This window comes from Bombus flavifrons, chromosome 15, assembly GCF_040668555.2.
Source record: "Bombus flavifrons isolate JBK064 chromosome 15, iyBomFlav1_principal, whole genome shotgun sequence".
Classification (NCBI taxonomy): Eukaryota; Metazoa; Arthropoda; class Insecta; order Hymenoptera; family Apidae; genus Bombus; species Bombus flavifrons.
The window spans coordinates 6022206-6037534 of NC_138456.1; the positions used below are offsets into that span (position 1 = coordinate 6022206).

Genomic DNA, 15329 nt, shown 5'->3' on the forward strand with positions numbered 1-15329 from the left:
CATATATTTTGTCTTATATATATTGTACAATTTTACACTCTTACATTTTCCATAAACATCCACAGTTCTTCCAAGGATAGTAAAGGCGGGTACTCACCCGCTGAAACAGTTAACAAATTTTTTTTGTGGCGGTTTTGTAACCGCTATTCGATCTTTTCATGAAATAATTACTTCTTATAACAAATTGACAAACAACCCACGAACAACATTTAAATACAGTGGTGTCATAGGAGATGTGGAGACATAGGTAATTATATAGATTGCATAATTGTGAATCAAGGGTAGGAATGTAAATCAAGCAGTGCGAGAGAGACAATACAACTAGTGTATACGACCATAGTGTATGTAAACATAATATATATAATTATGGTGAAAGATATATCTGTATATGTCAAATCATTGATATAACTGGAGATGCACCTTAAGAGTGACAGCTAACATCTAAACATTCTAAACATATTACCTTCTAATAACTTTTATTTCTTTATTTTCCTAGTATCTACAGATTTGAATAATTTAAATAATCATAATGGTTCGGTTTCAAAGTATGACACCACAAGAGTATAAAGAAAAGCATGAAAATTTTAAGATAATCCATGGTTTTCATGCTACACCTTTTGGGGATTGCTTAATTGGCATTACTAACACTAATAAGGCAATTATGCATTTGGCTTTTGTTGATAAAAATAATGAAGAAGCTTTGAATGAATTAAAGAACGATTGGCCTCTTTCAAAATTGGTCGAAGATACCTCGAACGAAACAAACAAAATTATAGAAAAAATCTTTTCCCGATGTGTAACTGTGGATGATTCTATTTCAGTTCTCATGAAGGGTACACAGTTCCAAATAAAAGTTTGGGAAGCCTTGATGCTTATTCCACATGGTACAACTGTTACTTACGAACAAGTTGCGTGTAATATAGATAAACCAAAAGCCGTACGAGCTGTTGGAAATGCAGTCATGAGAAATAATATTGGTTATTTGGTGCCATGCCATCGCGTAGTAGGTAAATCTGGTAGTAACAAATATAAATGGGGAACGAAGCGTAAAGAAAATATTCTCTTGTATGAGCGTGATCATGTAAACACTTAAGTTTATTTTTTATATGTTTACATACTTCTATCATTTTTTTTATTAATTTATAGTTTAATACAAAGAGATGTAGTTTATGTAATATGGTACGATTTTATAAGTTCTGTTACTTACGAATTGTTCATTTCGTAGTATATATAAATATAAAAATTTAGGTACCAAAAATTTTCTGATATTTGCATAGATTATGTAAAATAGACACTGGATAATATAAAAAGAAAAATTGTTTATTTTATATATTAAAAATTATTTTTATTCTTAAATACAAGTATGCAGTATAATTTATGTACACTTAAAGTAATTAATAATTTAAGCTGTAATGATAAATCCATTGCACTCTTGCACACAGTAACAGGAACACTATGATACTAGGATGGTCTTCAGCATTCACAATAATTCTAAGATGGTAGTATAAATTAAACATAAATAAAATTGTGTAATTTTATATTTGAATTTAGATAGTTATCGATATATGTAACTGTTTTGTATAAAAAAAATGCACCTTAAGAATTTTTTAAATATCTTGTGTTAATTTACAAAATATTAAACTGTTCAATTAGCAATATATAAAATAAATGTCAAAAAAAGTTCAAGAGTAAATTTATGTATGTATTTTTGTGAAATTTTGTGATATAATTAATTTTCTTTAGTATACAAGCCTTTCAGATGTCAAAATAATAAGCGTTACAAATGCTGAAGTTAAAAAGTAATTGTTAATGTTAGAGAACTGGCAATGAATGAAGTTAATAATTTGGCATCTGATGGACTTATTGTTTAAGTTTATACACAGCATGACTGGAGAAGTACTATCTACATTGTAAATATTACTGTACTATTAATTCTATACATTAAGGTATAAATTTATAAATACATATTTATATACATTTACAATATAAATATAAAAATGAATTGCATATATATAAAAGCATTCTATAAATGTGTAAACCGTTTCACACAATACTTATTTGTAAAAATTCTACTTTAGGTACAAGTATGACACTTGCTTGTGTTAATTGCAAAAATCGATGTTAAATTTAATTTAACAATTATATAAAAAGTGTAAAATTTATCGTGACTTATTTAAAAATTATTTTTTTTGCAAATAATCACAGGGAATAAATTGTATTACCCTAAGAATGATAACATATTTCTTATTTTGTATATTGCTTTAAGTTTGTAATTTTCATTCATTTCATTCGATGTAGATTATAATATATTTATTTCAACGAGAAAAAAATAGCGTTTGTTTCTTATTTTAAGTACAAATTTGAAAAAAATATATATTTTCCTATTGGTGAATCTTTCTGTACAGTGTTATTAATTCAGTCAGTCTCATTAGTAACTTCATCTACATGATTGATTTAGTAAAAAACCATTATGAAAAGTGTGTTATAATCAGAAAATATATAAACTTCTTTGGATTCTCCTAGCAACATACAGTTTACTATTACTTGTATCTTACAAGGCAGTGTTTGGTGGAGATTTGAAATATAACAAAGTTCTATGTATCTACAGAAATTTTTGTTAAAAGCATCTCTCAAATGCAAAGTAGATTAGAATGGTGTTTGCTAAGGGAACACATTAATATCAATAATACAATAATAATATAATTAGTCATTATATCAGATTAAAAGTATTCAAATACTTATTTTTTCCTGATGAAATCATTCAGCAGGATAGGCATTTTCTAAATATACTTCATGTATAATATTTACTTTCTTGATCATTTAGCTTCATCTCAATAAAATTAAGAAAAGTTTTATGACTCTGTTTTAAGACAATAAGATTTTCTTATTTTATATCCCATAGCGGCATTCATTCACTAGTTCATTGTTCGTTATTAATGACTTGGTACTCAAACGTACATATAAATGTTTCTAAAAAACGCGATCACCATTATGAACATTACAAAACCATAAGATGCAGTGGTTTTATGTGAGGCAAATGAAGGGATATTGTTTCCTGATATACTGGTGGTACCTGGTATCATGACAAAATAATCAATTGTATTATAAACTCTATAACATACAATATTGTTAATCAATGAATGTAAGTAATATTATTTCTACCTGGTACTCTCGACCGCGGAGTTGTAGTAGTTCTCATTATTGGATTGTGAGGAATTGGTTTCATTGGCGTTGGTGCAGGACTTGGAGAATTTCCATAACACTGACCTGATTACATTAAATCACTATGCATGTAACTTTGAGATTAAATATTGATTTAATGTAGACTCCACTTCAGGAACCTACCTTTCTTATACAGACGCATTCCTTCTTTCTTAGGATCAATATTTCTCATGCAATGATCCCCCGCTTCCTTGATATAGATTTCTTCATCATTCACGATTAAACCAACAAAACATTCATTGGTACTGGTATCGTTTCTCATAGTATATGCGTACATAACACCTTTTTCTTCCCATTGACCTAGACACAAGTATGCTCGTTCTGAAATATAAATTCTTTTGTTGAGTTTTGGTTTCAATGAATTTAGATTAATTAAATTATTTAAATAAGTACCTTCATAGAGTTCTCCAGACTCACAGTCAGTAACTTTAAAGTACATTATTTCACGAGTATTGCAGTTGCTGCTTAGTTCAGCACACATACCTGATAGGTCAGTTATCATACCCATATATTGTCCAGTAATTGGACAAGGCGATTCTACCGCACGTTCAATTCCTAATTTTAATAGTATTTGATCTAATATCATGATCTTTTCTTGAAATATATAATTTACATCTACTTTCTTTGAAATTAACTTACGTGCTTGTGTCATCCAAACAGGTTTATCCAAATTAGTATCGTCACACAAATAAGATTGATAAACTGGACTTAACACCATTCCTGTATGAAAAATTGATTATATTTAGCCGATTAAATAATTTCATTAATATCTGTGGGCGTCTGAAATAATTATCTAAAAGTTAAATACCTATTGCAAATTCTAGTACATTTTCACTTCGTTGCCTCATCATTAAACACACATATGCCACTTGTTCACTGAAAATATTTTTATTATTTTAGAGTAAAATAATATTTTGATATTATTCGATTAATGTCCTATCCCACCATTGATTTTTGGAATAAACGATGTAGCGGCCAGTTTCTTCATTCGAATCAACGGTAATGAACGTGTAACTATTATAGCCATTAAGATCAGTGAAAGTCATGGTGCCATTGACAATCAGAGATTCTTCCCATACACCCTGTGCCCACTTTGGAAATCTAAATCAACAATAGCTTTTAATTAATTAATTAAGTCTAATAGAAAATTATTAAAAGACTACGAAACCATCGGAAACATTTAATCAATGGATACTATAAAGAAAATACTCGTCGCTAATGATCTAAATGTCGATGAGATGCTAAATCTTAAATAAAAAAAAAATTAAGAAAATATACTAACGTTGCTACGTGAGTCTTCACATAATTTGGCATCTTCTTTTGGTTTGGAATTTTACTAAGGACTAGTGTCTCATATCCACTAGTGGAATTATCTAAATTCTGTGCACAGCTAGAATCGCTGCTGAGAGCCATGTATGTTTTTCCTTTTTTATTGTCAACATGAAATAGCTAAAGAATAGATCCTTTAATTGAAGAAACATATTATATACCTTAATTGAAAAGACAAAATAAATTTTCCACTTACTCCACATCTATACTGTGGTCTGCCTTCATAGTTGCCACTGATGTCCATCAGGGCAAAATAAGTAGAACCGTTTGGACCAGGCCAGTTGCCTAAGCAATTAAACGTAATATTCACTGAAAAATAAATAACAACAAATAAGTTCTTCTTTGAACATATTTAAAATCCTAAGAAAGGAAACAACAAGAATATTAGGAAGAAAATTACTGTGAGGCTCGAAGCTACAACGATTGAAGTGTAATCTTAAAACAGAGCCATCAGGACAATTGTTGAAGGAAGATGAGAAGCTATTACACTCGATAACTTTATCAGATCCATTATTGAGATTATACGTGAAGTGATACTGGCCAGTTATTGGACAATACTCGTTTCTTATGGGGATATTTCCAATCTCCCTGGTACCTATCCAAACAATCAAGCAATTAAATAATAAATATTTCAGAACAGTTCCTATACGTAGATGTTTATAATTGTTATACTTACGATATAAAACGGACGTAGAATTTAGTTTATCACAGGAGGCCAAAGCAGTGGCTTCTGAAGTATAGCACCTGTTCAGATCTTCAGAGAAAACCTCAATAATGTTGCGTGATCTCCTTAACAATCGGAAGCATCGGATGCAGTCGCCATCACCGTATCTGAAATAAATGTAATTGACTTTATTTGGTTTTAATTTCCCGATGAAATGTTCAGAGAAGAATAACAACGGATAAAAATACCCTGGATTATCAATCTCCTAATCTATTTCTTACATTAATCAAAAAGTACTTGCAGCGTGAAAATAAAATTTGATAAACGTAAATTAATTACGACTAGATAGATTTCAACCCTTGTAAATCTAATAAAATGTGTTTGTATAATTCTAACTACATCTCAGGTACAATTATAACTGGGAAAGAAGAAAGTGCAGGCCGACACCGTCTGAGATCTGGTCTATTTCCATCCCAGACACGCTGCAGACACATCGGGGCATCCCTGTCGCTAAGGATGCATTAAGTAAGCGTGCAATCCATAACTCACAATCAGTTACGGATTTAGTTACAGTCTGACTTTCATAGAACTACGCCTACTTGCAGACTAAACATAAATTCTTCACAATTTATGCAACTGTCTATGGTTGTTAAGTCTAGAACCAAGATCTTCTCCTAGAATAATTTATCTTCACATTTACAGATATTAACTTGCTGTTACTAATCGGATTCAGGCAACTGGCAATTACCATTACCACGTTAGGGTCAAGCGGTTACCGGAAACGGACAAAGTGTTATCGCTGAACAGGGGCAAATCGTAGCGACTAGCGGTCGTCGGAATAAATTACTCGGTGATTTCTAGGTAGACCCACCTGTCCATTAGCAACACGTTATCACCGATCCTCCTGTGGCAGTAGCCCCATACGGGGATCGCGTTGAACGTGATGTTGATGGTGGAATATTGAATGGGCTCGTTGCTCGTATCGCTGGCTTCCTTTCCGCTCACCTGCGTCACGAACTCACCCTGAAATTCCGCGGGGAAATAACAGCCAACCATGAACTGGGGGTCGTACCCTTGGAGGGCGTCGTCACTCGTGATTACAGTCGCATCTGTAAATTAAATAACAGGCTCTTTTATACGGTTTCCCCAGGTTAACTTTATTTCAATGAAAGAGAAGTTTAGTATAATTATCGAAGTATTTCTCGTTTGTAGAAAAATTAAAACTTGCGATGTTTTATTATTTAATTGATTTAATATGCTTGTAAGAAAATGATGTTGGAAATTATGGTGTCCTATCGATTTGTGGCCAAATGCTATTTTGATACCTAGTTGATTAATTAGTCTACTTAATGTAACGCATATATACGTAGTTGTAGAATAAGATAAAAAATTGTGATGCTTTGGAGCGAAATTATTTTACCTTGGCATCTAATTGACTCATCTTCCCTGATTCATAGATCGATCGCAGATTGTAGGGGATTTAATTGAAGCGTGAATTAAAAAGAAGAAACATTTATATAATGAGTAGAGAAATATATTCATAGGAAATATTTAAAATTCCGGTATTTTAGTGTGAAACATTTCCTTAGTGCTAAATGATTTAATTAAATGATGAAGTATTTAATTGGGACTAGTTGAAAAGAGATAATATAGCGAACAAATTATTTATATTCGTCAAAAAAAAAAAAAAAAAAAAAAAAAAATTGAAAAACACAGTATTTTAGTATGAAATGCTTCTTTTATATCACGTGGTTTAATTGGTTTACTTAATTACTTATAGAGTATTTAATTGAGGCTCTAATTAAAAGGGGATTTAATGTAATGAGTCTATGCATTCATAGAAGATTTGAAGATGCAAAAATGCGCAGAATGCACGTATGTAAAAATATATAAAACATCCAAAGTGTAGTACTCGTTATAATATTAAATGAGTTAAAGAAATCTTCGTTCAAATTTCATTTCTACAATTGTGTTCATAAAAATATGAATTTGTATAAACATTTGCGCTCTAATAACGAATGCAACAAACATTTATATTCGTCAGTAAAATTGATAGTTCTAGTGTTTTCTTCTTCGTTTTAGTTTGTCTAAAGTATTTCTTTGATATCTGGTGGATTAATTAATTCTTGAGATTGCAGAGTATTAAAAAACACGCGATGAAGATAAGATTGTAGAACAATTACATCTAAGTTGATTTAATTATTTATAAGATTCGCAGAACACTTGGCACTTGCGAAGATAATTCATTTTTAGAAGGCAAATTTAATTTAGCTTCACGGTGTTCATTGTTTTCACGGAACAAATCAATAGACTTGAGTAAAACTAAAAGAATTGCGAAATGAATTCCCATGAACAAGTCGAGGGTCATGTGAACGACCTTAAAAACGAGATGCCTCGATATTAATTTGTACAATGTCAACGGCCTTCGAGGTGAAAGAACAAGATTAAAATTGATTTCCAACTAATATCTTCTAATTACGCGGATTAATTAATTTACACGGCGAAGCTATTTGAACCCGCATTCCTGGTTGATACCATTTTATTATCATTTAAACAATTCTAAGATTTTCCAACTATATATTACATTTATAAATAAGCAAAGTCCAAATTATTAACAGAAACATGCTATGAAAATTAACAGAAATACATTGCTCTAGAAGATATAAATATTAATAACTTAATAGAAACTCACTAAATTTTCACTAACGAATATATAATTATTTATTGGACAATTTAATTCAAGCGAACGTTTTGAAGAAAACGTTGTTTTTACTTTATTTCCCATCTCGTAAGCTAAACAAATCATTTTATTAAAATTCTATTAAAATGTTAGTGTAACGTTAAATCATATGAGTCATGGGTTAAAAGGTAATTCCAACAAAACGCGAAACGTTATTCGACACGGGAACGCAACAAGTTCCCCGCTAATTGCTCAATTCAACGCCAACTGATCGATCGACTCCCCTCGGTTAATTATCTTCTAAAAAATGAAAAGAGGAAAAGAGGGCATAAGGAAATGTAGAGGAGACTACCAACCAGTTGTTTAATATTGTCCATATTAACACGGTGAATAAATCGCATTCCACCTTATTGCCCACATGTCGTGCAGCCAACGATCCATGAATGGTCATTAGCGTTGGCATTAAGTGGTTACGAAGGCAGGTGCTACGCTGACAGGTGGACCACCGGGCAAACTTTGCAACGAAATATAATACATACTATGTATCGCTTCTTTCATTCCATTTCGCCTGTTGCCCGTTCACGTGGCGCACCACTTACCTTCCCCGACTATGTTCTCTTTTAATTTCGTCATCGATAATGGTTATCGGTAATTAAAAGAGAACATTCCGTCGTCGATGAAGGTTATCGGTAATCAGAAAATATTCCTTCATTAATAGTGTGATATTATTACGTTAATAATGTTATTACATTAATGCTGATAATAACAAAAAAATTCTGTCATCGATAATGGTTAGTCTTAACCAAAAACAATTCCATCATCGATGATGATTACTGTTAACGAAAAAATAATCCATTATTATAATGGTCACTGGTAATAAAAATGAATTCCGATATCGTTAATGATTAATTCTAAGCAAAAATAATTCCATCATCCATAATGCTCACCGATAACTAAAAAATAATCCGCTATTAATAATGATTACCGATGACAAAAGAAATTTCTATTATCGATAATGGTTTGTTAGTAACCAAAGAAATATTCCATCAACGATAATAGTTTACCGGTGATAAAGGAGATTCCGTCATCGATAATGGCCGTCGGAAGCCAAAGAAAAATTTCGTCATTTGTAACGATTATTGAGAAGCAAAAGTAATTCCATCATCGATAATGGTTATCGGTAACCAGAAAATATTTTCGTCATCGATAAGCAAAAAATATTCCGTCATGTTTTGGTCGTTGAATTTTTTGAAAAATTTCTATTTTGAATTTACTGATCACCATTTAAATAGAAATTACCATTCTGGCACTGACTTTTTCTATAGAAATTTTCGGGACAATCTTTTGTTACCGATAATAACACCGAATAATTAGGAATATCGAATATCAAATATTAAACATCGAATAACAATAAAATTTCAATGAACTCTCGAGCAGATATCTTATTGAAATGTGCAATAGGAAAGATATGGAATGTGGGCGGGTTAACACATGTAGCTTTAATATTCAGTGGGCGTGTGCAAATTATCAAGAGTGGAATATGTACGTGAGTCTAAATCTGAACGACAGTGTTTTACGGCCGTCTGGAAGTCGTGTTCACAAGCACGGACAAGTAGATGACTCATCTGAACGTGTCTCTTCCGTTGCACCTGATTAAAACGGGATTTACATAACATACATATAATGAACGGTGTTAATTGATATCGTCGGCCTAATTACTACAATTACTTATCCGCTCAGAAACATTGAAACATCGATCTTTACACGGTCGACCATCCTACAGAAAATACGACCAATAATAAAATAAAAATAAAAAGGGGATCGACTAACTTCCGGAAGCGTAGGACAGTTCTAATTACACGAATTCTAGCGAAGAAAATCAGATAAAATACAGTCGTCACCTAGACCAGAGATGATTCTAGGATAAGCAACAATATGATTACTGTCATTACGTCAGTGTTCCTTAATGACCGAGTGAGACCAAACTTCCTCGTAAGGGGGAAAATTTATTCTTGAAGCAATTTAGGACAGATTTCTCGAGGAAGTGTGTACTTAAATCAATTTCTTGAGGACTGAATATGAAATATAGAGTGTCGAATACAAGGTATAATTTTCTTTCTTCTTGAACGTGAGGTACTAAATATTTGGAATCAACGGTAACATTTTTCTGAAAAAAAAGACTATCTGAATGAAATTATCCATAAAAATCTGTGAGACGCATTTCTTTTTTAAATAATTGTTGCTTTTTATCTCTGATTATTTTTAGGTATCTCAGGTGATGCACCCTCTTCAAAAATCAACGAGACACGAGTCGTGTACCATTAGCCAAATAGGAATGTGCGTTTACCACTTAACAGGAAAAATAGTCCCTTTGGAAAGGCAAACGAGGGACCCATTGGCCCCTTCGACAAGGTATACAGCTGATCAGTGGGAAGAGGTTTCGAGTTAAGGGGCAAATAGAAGGAAAGCTGGACACAGGAAAGAGACGACCTCTTGGGTAGAGAGGAAAAAGAGACAATGTGTATAAACGGGCTGTGGCCGTACGTGTGTGCCCCGGAACGAAGGAGGGGCGTAATGCCTTTAGCAAAGCAGCTTGTTCCTCGCATTCCTTCTCGCGGTGCTTGTCGCGTTCTCCTCTGTGCATTATATACGACTAAACTCAGTGGTCTCAGGTTCCTGAGAACCAAACCCCAACGAGGACTCATAACGCCGCGTTGATCCCATGAGAGTAGGTACCGGCGCACCTTCTTCTCTACGAGTTCGCCAAGTTAAATAGAGTTCAACGTGACCGTCGTTATTCACGGATTCTCTTTTATTATAGTCGCCTGTTAGGCAGGGAGCTAAGCTGGCTCTTTCCTTGTTACGTCACGGTGTTGAGTTACCCGTTTTCAGATTCGAATCTTTTCTCCTTCTTCCTGGATTCTTCGCGTAAAAATATACTTTAAGTATTTCCTATTCGGCATTCAGTATTTAATGTACCGTATTTAGTACTTAACAACTGTAAGTTATAAGTTGTAATAGGAGAATTAAGTACCGTTTTCGGGCTCACATTTATTTTCTACTTCTTGCTGCATTTTCTTGGTATCTTTAACATTTAACGCTTAATATTTGGTATCTGACGATTGTCGTATTTATTACAGCGTTTGCATATTAATTAATTGAATCCAAGCGTATTGAGTTTCCTAACGTCTTTAGCAACGCACTTTCATGCGATTACAAAAATTTGATATTATAAAAACGAAATGTAGAATCTGATAAAAAAGTGTTTCATTAAAAGATGAAGGTACGTGCAAATACTTTTTATAGCCATTGTATGATGAGAATATTTGGAATAGAAAAAGGAATAATAAAAAGAATAATCGTAAGGTAAAAACGAAGAATGAACAGAATTAGTGAAACAATAGGAACTTTTTAAGGATCGTTTAATCATGATTACGGACGCACAAGAAGCGAAAGAAACGCGAAGTACAATATCGCGTGCCTCTGAAATCGTCGTGCCGGTCGAGTTGACCGTGAATTATAAATCTTCGATCCATTTCTTTCGCTTCACGCGGAATTTATTTAAGACGCTTGTTCGATGCACTTCGCGTGACACAACACGCGGATGCTACCTTCTCTGGCGTGGAAGAACGGGTATTCCAGGGCGATAATGAGTGCAGCAAGTGCAGTTGGAAACACGATGCCCACTATAAATTATATCCTACTTATTTCCAGGCTCACCGATGAGACAAATGGATACTGGTGCTCGGCTGCTGCAACCTTTTCCGCTAAGAGCGGATATAAATATCTTCTTTCCTAGGATAGTAGGAAATTCTCGTTTTTCACGTATACGGTGATGATATTTCCAGTTATCAAGTTAGTACTTAGTATTTAGCTTTTGATATTTCGGATTTCGCTCTGGCAAGTACGGCATTCTAAATTTCGTATTCGGCTTTTAGAAAATTTGATATTCGACTCTTGAGAAATTCGATACTCAAAACTTGGTATTCAGCTTTTAGAAACTTTGGTATTTAGATTTTAGAAAATTTGGTATTCCACTTGTGGAGAATTCCATACTCAAAATTTGATATTCAGTTTTCGAAAAATTGAATACTCGTCTCTTGAAGAGCGTTAAATTTAATATTCGTTATTCAGTAAATTGGTAAATTCGGTATTCGATATGTAATTAGAATCTTCGATAGCAATTAGAAAATTGAGTATTTGGTAGTTAGTAACAATTTATTTAGTGCTCGATGTACAGTACCCAAAAATAAAAAAGTTCGATATTTAATTTTCAGTATTTAATTCTGGAAAAATCGTCTACTTGGTATTCGATATTTAATATTCCTTTCACATTCGTCTCCTATAATTCGTAAATTATACCAGATGTTCAGTCCCTCGAAAATTTATTTAGATATCTTCGCAACAAACGTGTACTAAATTCCTTCGATAATTGATTTTTCTCGTACGAGCGGAATCGTTGAAAACCCCTATTGAGTGTAAGGTCGTTTAAAATCGCTGAAATTGTTCTACCTGTGCTTTGATCTTGATTAGGGCTCGGTTTTTACCTTTCACGCGAGTAGTACCTACGGTTACCTCGTTGCTACGTAGCTTACCTTCGTAAACCGGAAACACGCTATTAGCTGGGACTCTTGTTTTACCGTGATCACGTGTTCCTTTATAATTGCCTCTGATGCTTTTTGTGTTCATCAACCTTTCTTTCATTTTTTCCCCTCCCTTTCCGCAGCGACCTGCATACGCTTCAATGAAAGACCGCGCGAAAGAATAGCAGGATAACGTGACGGAATAACCCGAAACAGGTTGTTTAATTGCATCAGCTAATACTCGGCAATGTGTAACTTGCCCGTTTCAGTCTTCGAATTTCTGCTTTCATAAACCGTTGCTTTCATACTTACGCATATTCATCAAGCGTCTCGTACAGATACACTACCATTCAAAAGTATTTAGATATTCGGTAGTTTCCTTTTCATATAATTCACTAAAGAATTCCTATCAAATATGTTTAAAATAGACAATATGTCTATAATGTGTGTGTATATGTGTGAAAAAAAGAGAGAGACTCACGAAAATATTATTTATATTTTATTCAACTAAATACAGTGAAATTAAATTTTAATTAACATGATATACAAATCTTTGTTATTTTTATCACAAATTTTGCGTTATTTTTATTAACAAGTTACCACTATTTTTGTAAATTTGTATTATTTTTTAAATCTTTTACAGTACTTATGTAAGATACTATACTCTGCTATATAAACGTTCATTACACCAGTACGATATTAATAACTTTTAATGTAAGCGGAACTTTATAAACTGTATTTCCATATAAGCTACGTGTATCGCGAGGAATCTCCACGTATTCCGCCCCATATATGCCATTTGTGAAACTTGTTTTTATTTACGATTAAATTGCTTTTAATTAGAATTAATGTTTTATATCTTTAGTTATAGATATATAATAACGTATAATTGTACCCTTAGTTTACTAAAAATGGTATACGTATCACGATATTACGAGTGAACTTTACAATTTTAAACTTTGCGATCTTCGTTTCACGTCCAGTAATAATGATTTCGAAACTTTCTTCTTTGCAGCGTCGTACATGGTAACCGTAATAATCGTATCCTTTAACGAAAAAAATATGGCACGGCGCGCGAAAACGCAACAGGCAGTTCGTCTTCATCTATTGAATAACTAGACGATCGATTGCAACGAGGCATAACACACGGCTTCACGCTTTCTGAAGCCGGTCTACGAGGTGAAAATCGCGAGGAAGAACGAGGTCTTTCGCTTCCTTTCGGATACCACTAGTTCGCCAAATTGTAACGTGGCCACGGTGAAACTTTCGCGAAACAATCATGCCAACGTTATGTATAGCTTCTGAAATTAATTAACTTTTTTCATATAATTCGCTAAAGATGGACTAATATACGGATCTGCGAAATACTTCAAACGATATATATCGAATACGTTTACAGGAAAAAATGTAAGCAATCGTAGCCAATTTGCTACAAGAAATTTTTACGGGTACAAAAACTTCTTGAAATTTCACTAACGCTATAATAAGACACGATTGACACGAACTGAAATCGTCTTCAAATTTTGATTAGGAATAATTATCTTTACAAAAAAGTTCCATTGAAACAGTGGACTCTATTTTCCTACAATTTTTTATTATGTAAAAGCACGAATAAATTTCAACAGAAGCTTGCCTTGATTATATTCAGAAATAAAAATCCTACAATTTCGTAAATATAAACCTTCCCGTTTCCGAAAAATATTCCGAACGCATTACGAAAAAATTGTCCAATCTGAAATTCTTATTTGAGTTACGAGTTAGATTTTTCCATTGGCGAAGAAGCTCGGAAAAAATTGTAATTTTCCTCCGACTAATGATCACATCGATAAAACATCTTCTGCAAAAATTCCCCGACAAGTTTCACCGGAAAGATCCATCCTTGAAAAAAGGTGAAACCCTCTTGCTACAAACAAAATCTTGTCTCTTAGAAAAAAACGTCGAACAAGTTGCGTCGGAAATCGCCGTCATAAATGGCAATCGTAAATTAAATTTTTTCTCCCGCTGCGCAGATCTGGAAAAAGTTTCGCCGGAAGTTGGCCCTCCGAAAGGTTCACACCACCTTTTTCTCTCGAGGCCGCAACGAATTGGATCGTTCGATGACCGTTAAAAGATTTTAATCGCGCAATAAACGACCGGTATGGTGTACCAAGAAAATCGTCGATGATCCACATCCGGTGGTCCATCGTCGGCATCTTTTCTCTTCTCTTCTTTTTCGAGGTGAACGCGCTTGCAAAAAGTGACCTTGCACGATCTTCGCGGATCTTCTACGCGCAGCCAGGATCGGGGCCCACTTTGTACACCATCTGGCTCGACTGGCAAGAGATAGTTATGGTTGCCTCATCATCCTTAATACGAAACCACCGCCGGGTGATACACTACCTAATTCTAGACGATGATTTCCCTTTCTCTAATCTACTCTAGGGCTACTTTTACCTTCTCTTCCTTTTCTTCTTTCGAATCACGTCACTTTTTCTTCCTTTGTTTTCGGTTACGAGTGTAGTTTATGGCATTAACGATCGACAAAATGTTGGTAGATTAATTTGTTGAAGAACATAGAATTCAGAAGAAGTTGGAACATTAGGGTAAACTCTATGGATGATGTGTAATAGTCAGTGATGTTTTACCACTGAATTTACGTAATGGTAGTAGCAATTCTAGGTAATTGTAGTCGATACTTTCCCTTTCTCAATTATCTCTGGCACTATTTTTATGTTCTTTCCTTTTCTTATTTCAAGTTACATCTCCTTTTTCGTTTTGCTTTTGGTTGCACGCGCTGTTTATGGTATTAGCGATTGATAGCATGTTGGTTGAAAATTAATTCGCTTCCATGTTTGTGAATATAAATTCTATG

The 15329-nt window shown here is 33.5% G+C and overlaps 2 protein-coding genes across 3 annotated transcripts in view; one reads left to right on the plus strand and one right to left on the minus strand.

Annotated features, from left to right (window-relative positions):
• The first annotated feature begins 469 nt into the window (after positions 1-469).
• agt (O-6-alkylguanine-DNA alkyltransferase) lies at positions 470-1966 on the plus strand. The gene has a single exon (XM_069128881.1). It carries the CDS (start codon positions 530-532, stop codon positions 1091-1093), a length of 564 nt encoding a protein of 187 aa, XP_068984982.1. The 5' UTR covers positions 470-529; the 3' UTR covers positions 1094-1966.
• A 759-nt stretch (positions 1967-2725) lies between these two features.
• The window catches only part of LOC138187742 (uncharacterized), a 35505-nt gene continuing 22901 nt past the window's right edge, over positions 2726-15329 (minus strand). For both annotated transcript variants that reach the window (XM_069128877.1, XM_069128878.1), the window contains exons 2-13: positions 6087-6324; positions 5228-5382; positions 4952-5146; positions 4748-4860; positions 4505-4671; positions 4168-4323; positions 4031-4098; positions 3862-3942; positions 3616-3777; positions 3346-3543; positions 3163-3267; positions 2726-3073 (exon numbers count right to left, since the gene is read on the minus strand). In XM_069128877.1, the coding sequence (XP_068984978.1) occupies positions 2949-3073; positions 3163-3267; positions 3346-3543; positions 3616-3777; positions 3862-3942; positions 4031-4098; positions 4168-4323; positions 4505-4671; positions 4748-4860; positions 4952-5146; positions 5228-5382; positions 6087-6324 (1763 nt within the window). In that variant the 3' untranslated portion in view covers positions 2726-2948. The remainder of the gene's footprint in view (positions 3074-3162; positions 3268-3345; positions 3544-3615; positions 3778-3861; positions 3943-4030; positions 4099-4167; positions 4324-4504; positions 4672-4747; positions 4861-4951; positions 5147-5227; positions 5383-6086; positions 6325-15329) is intronic.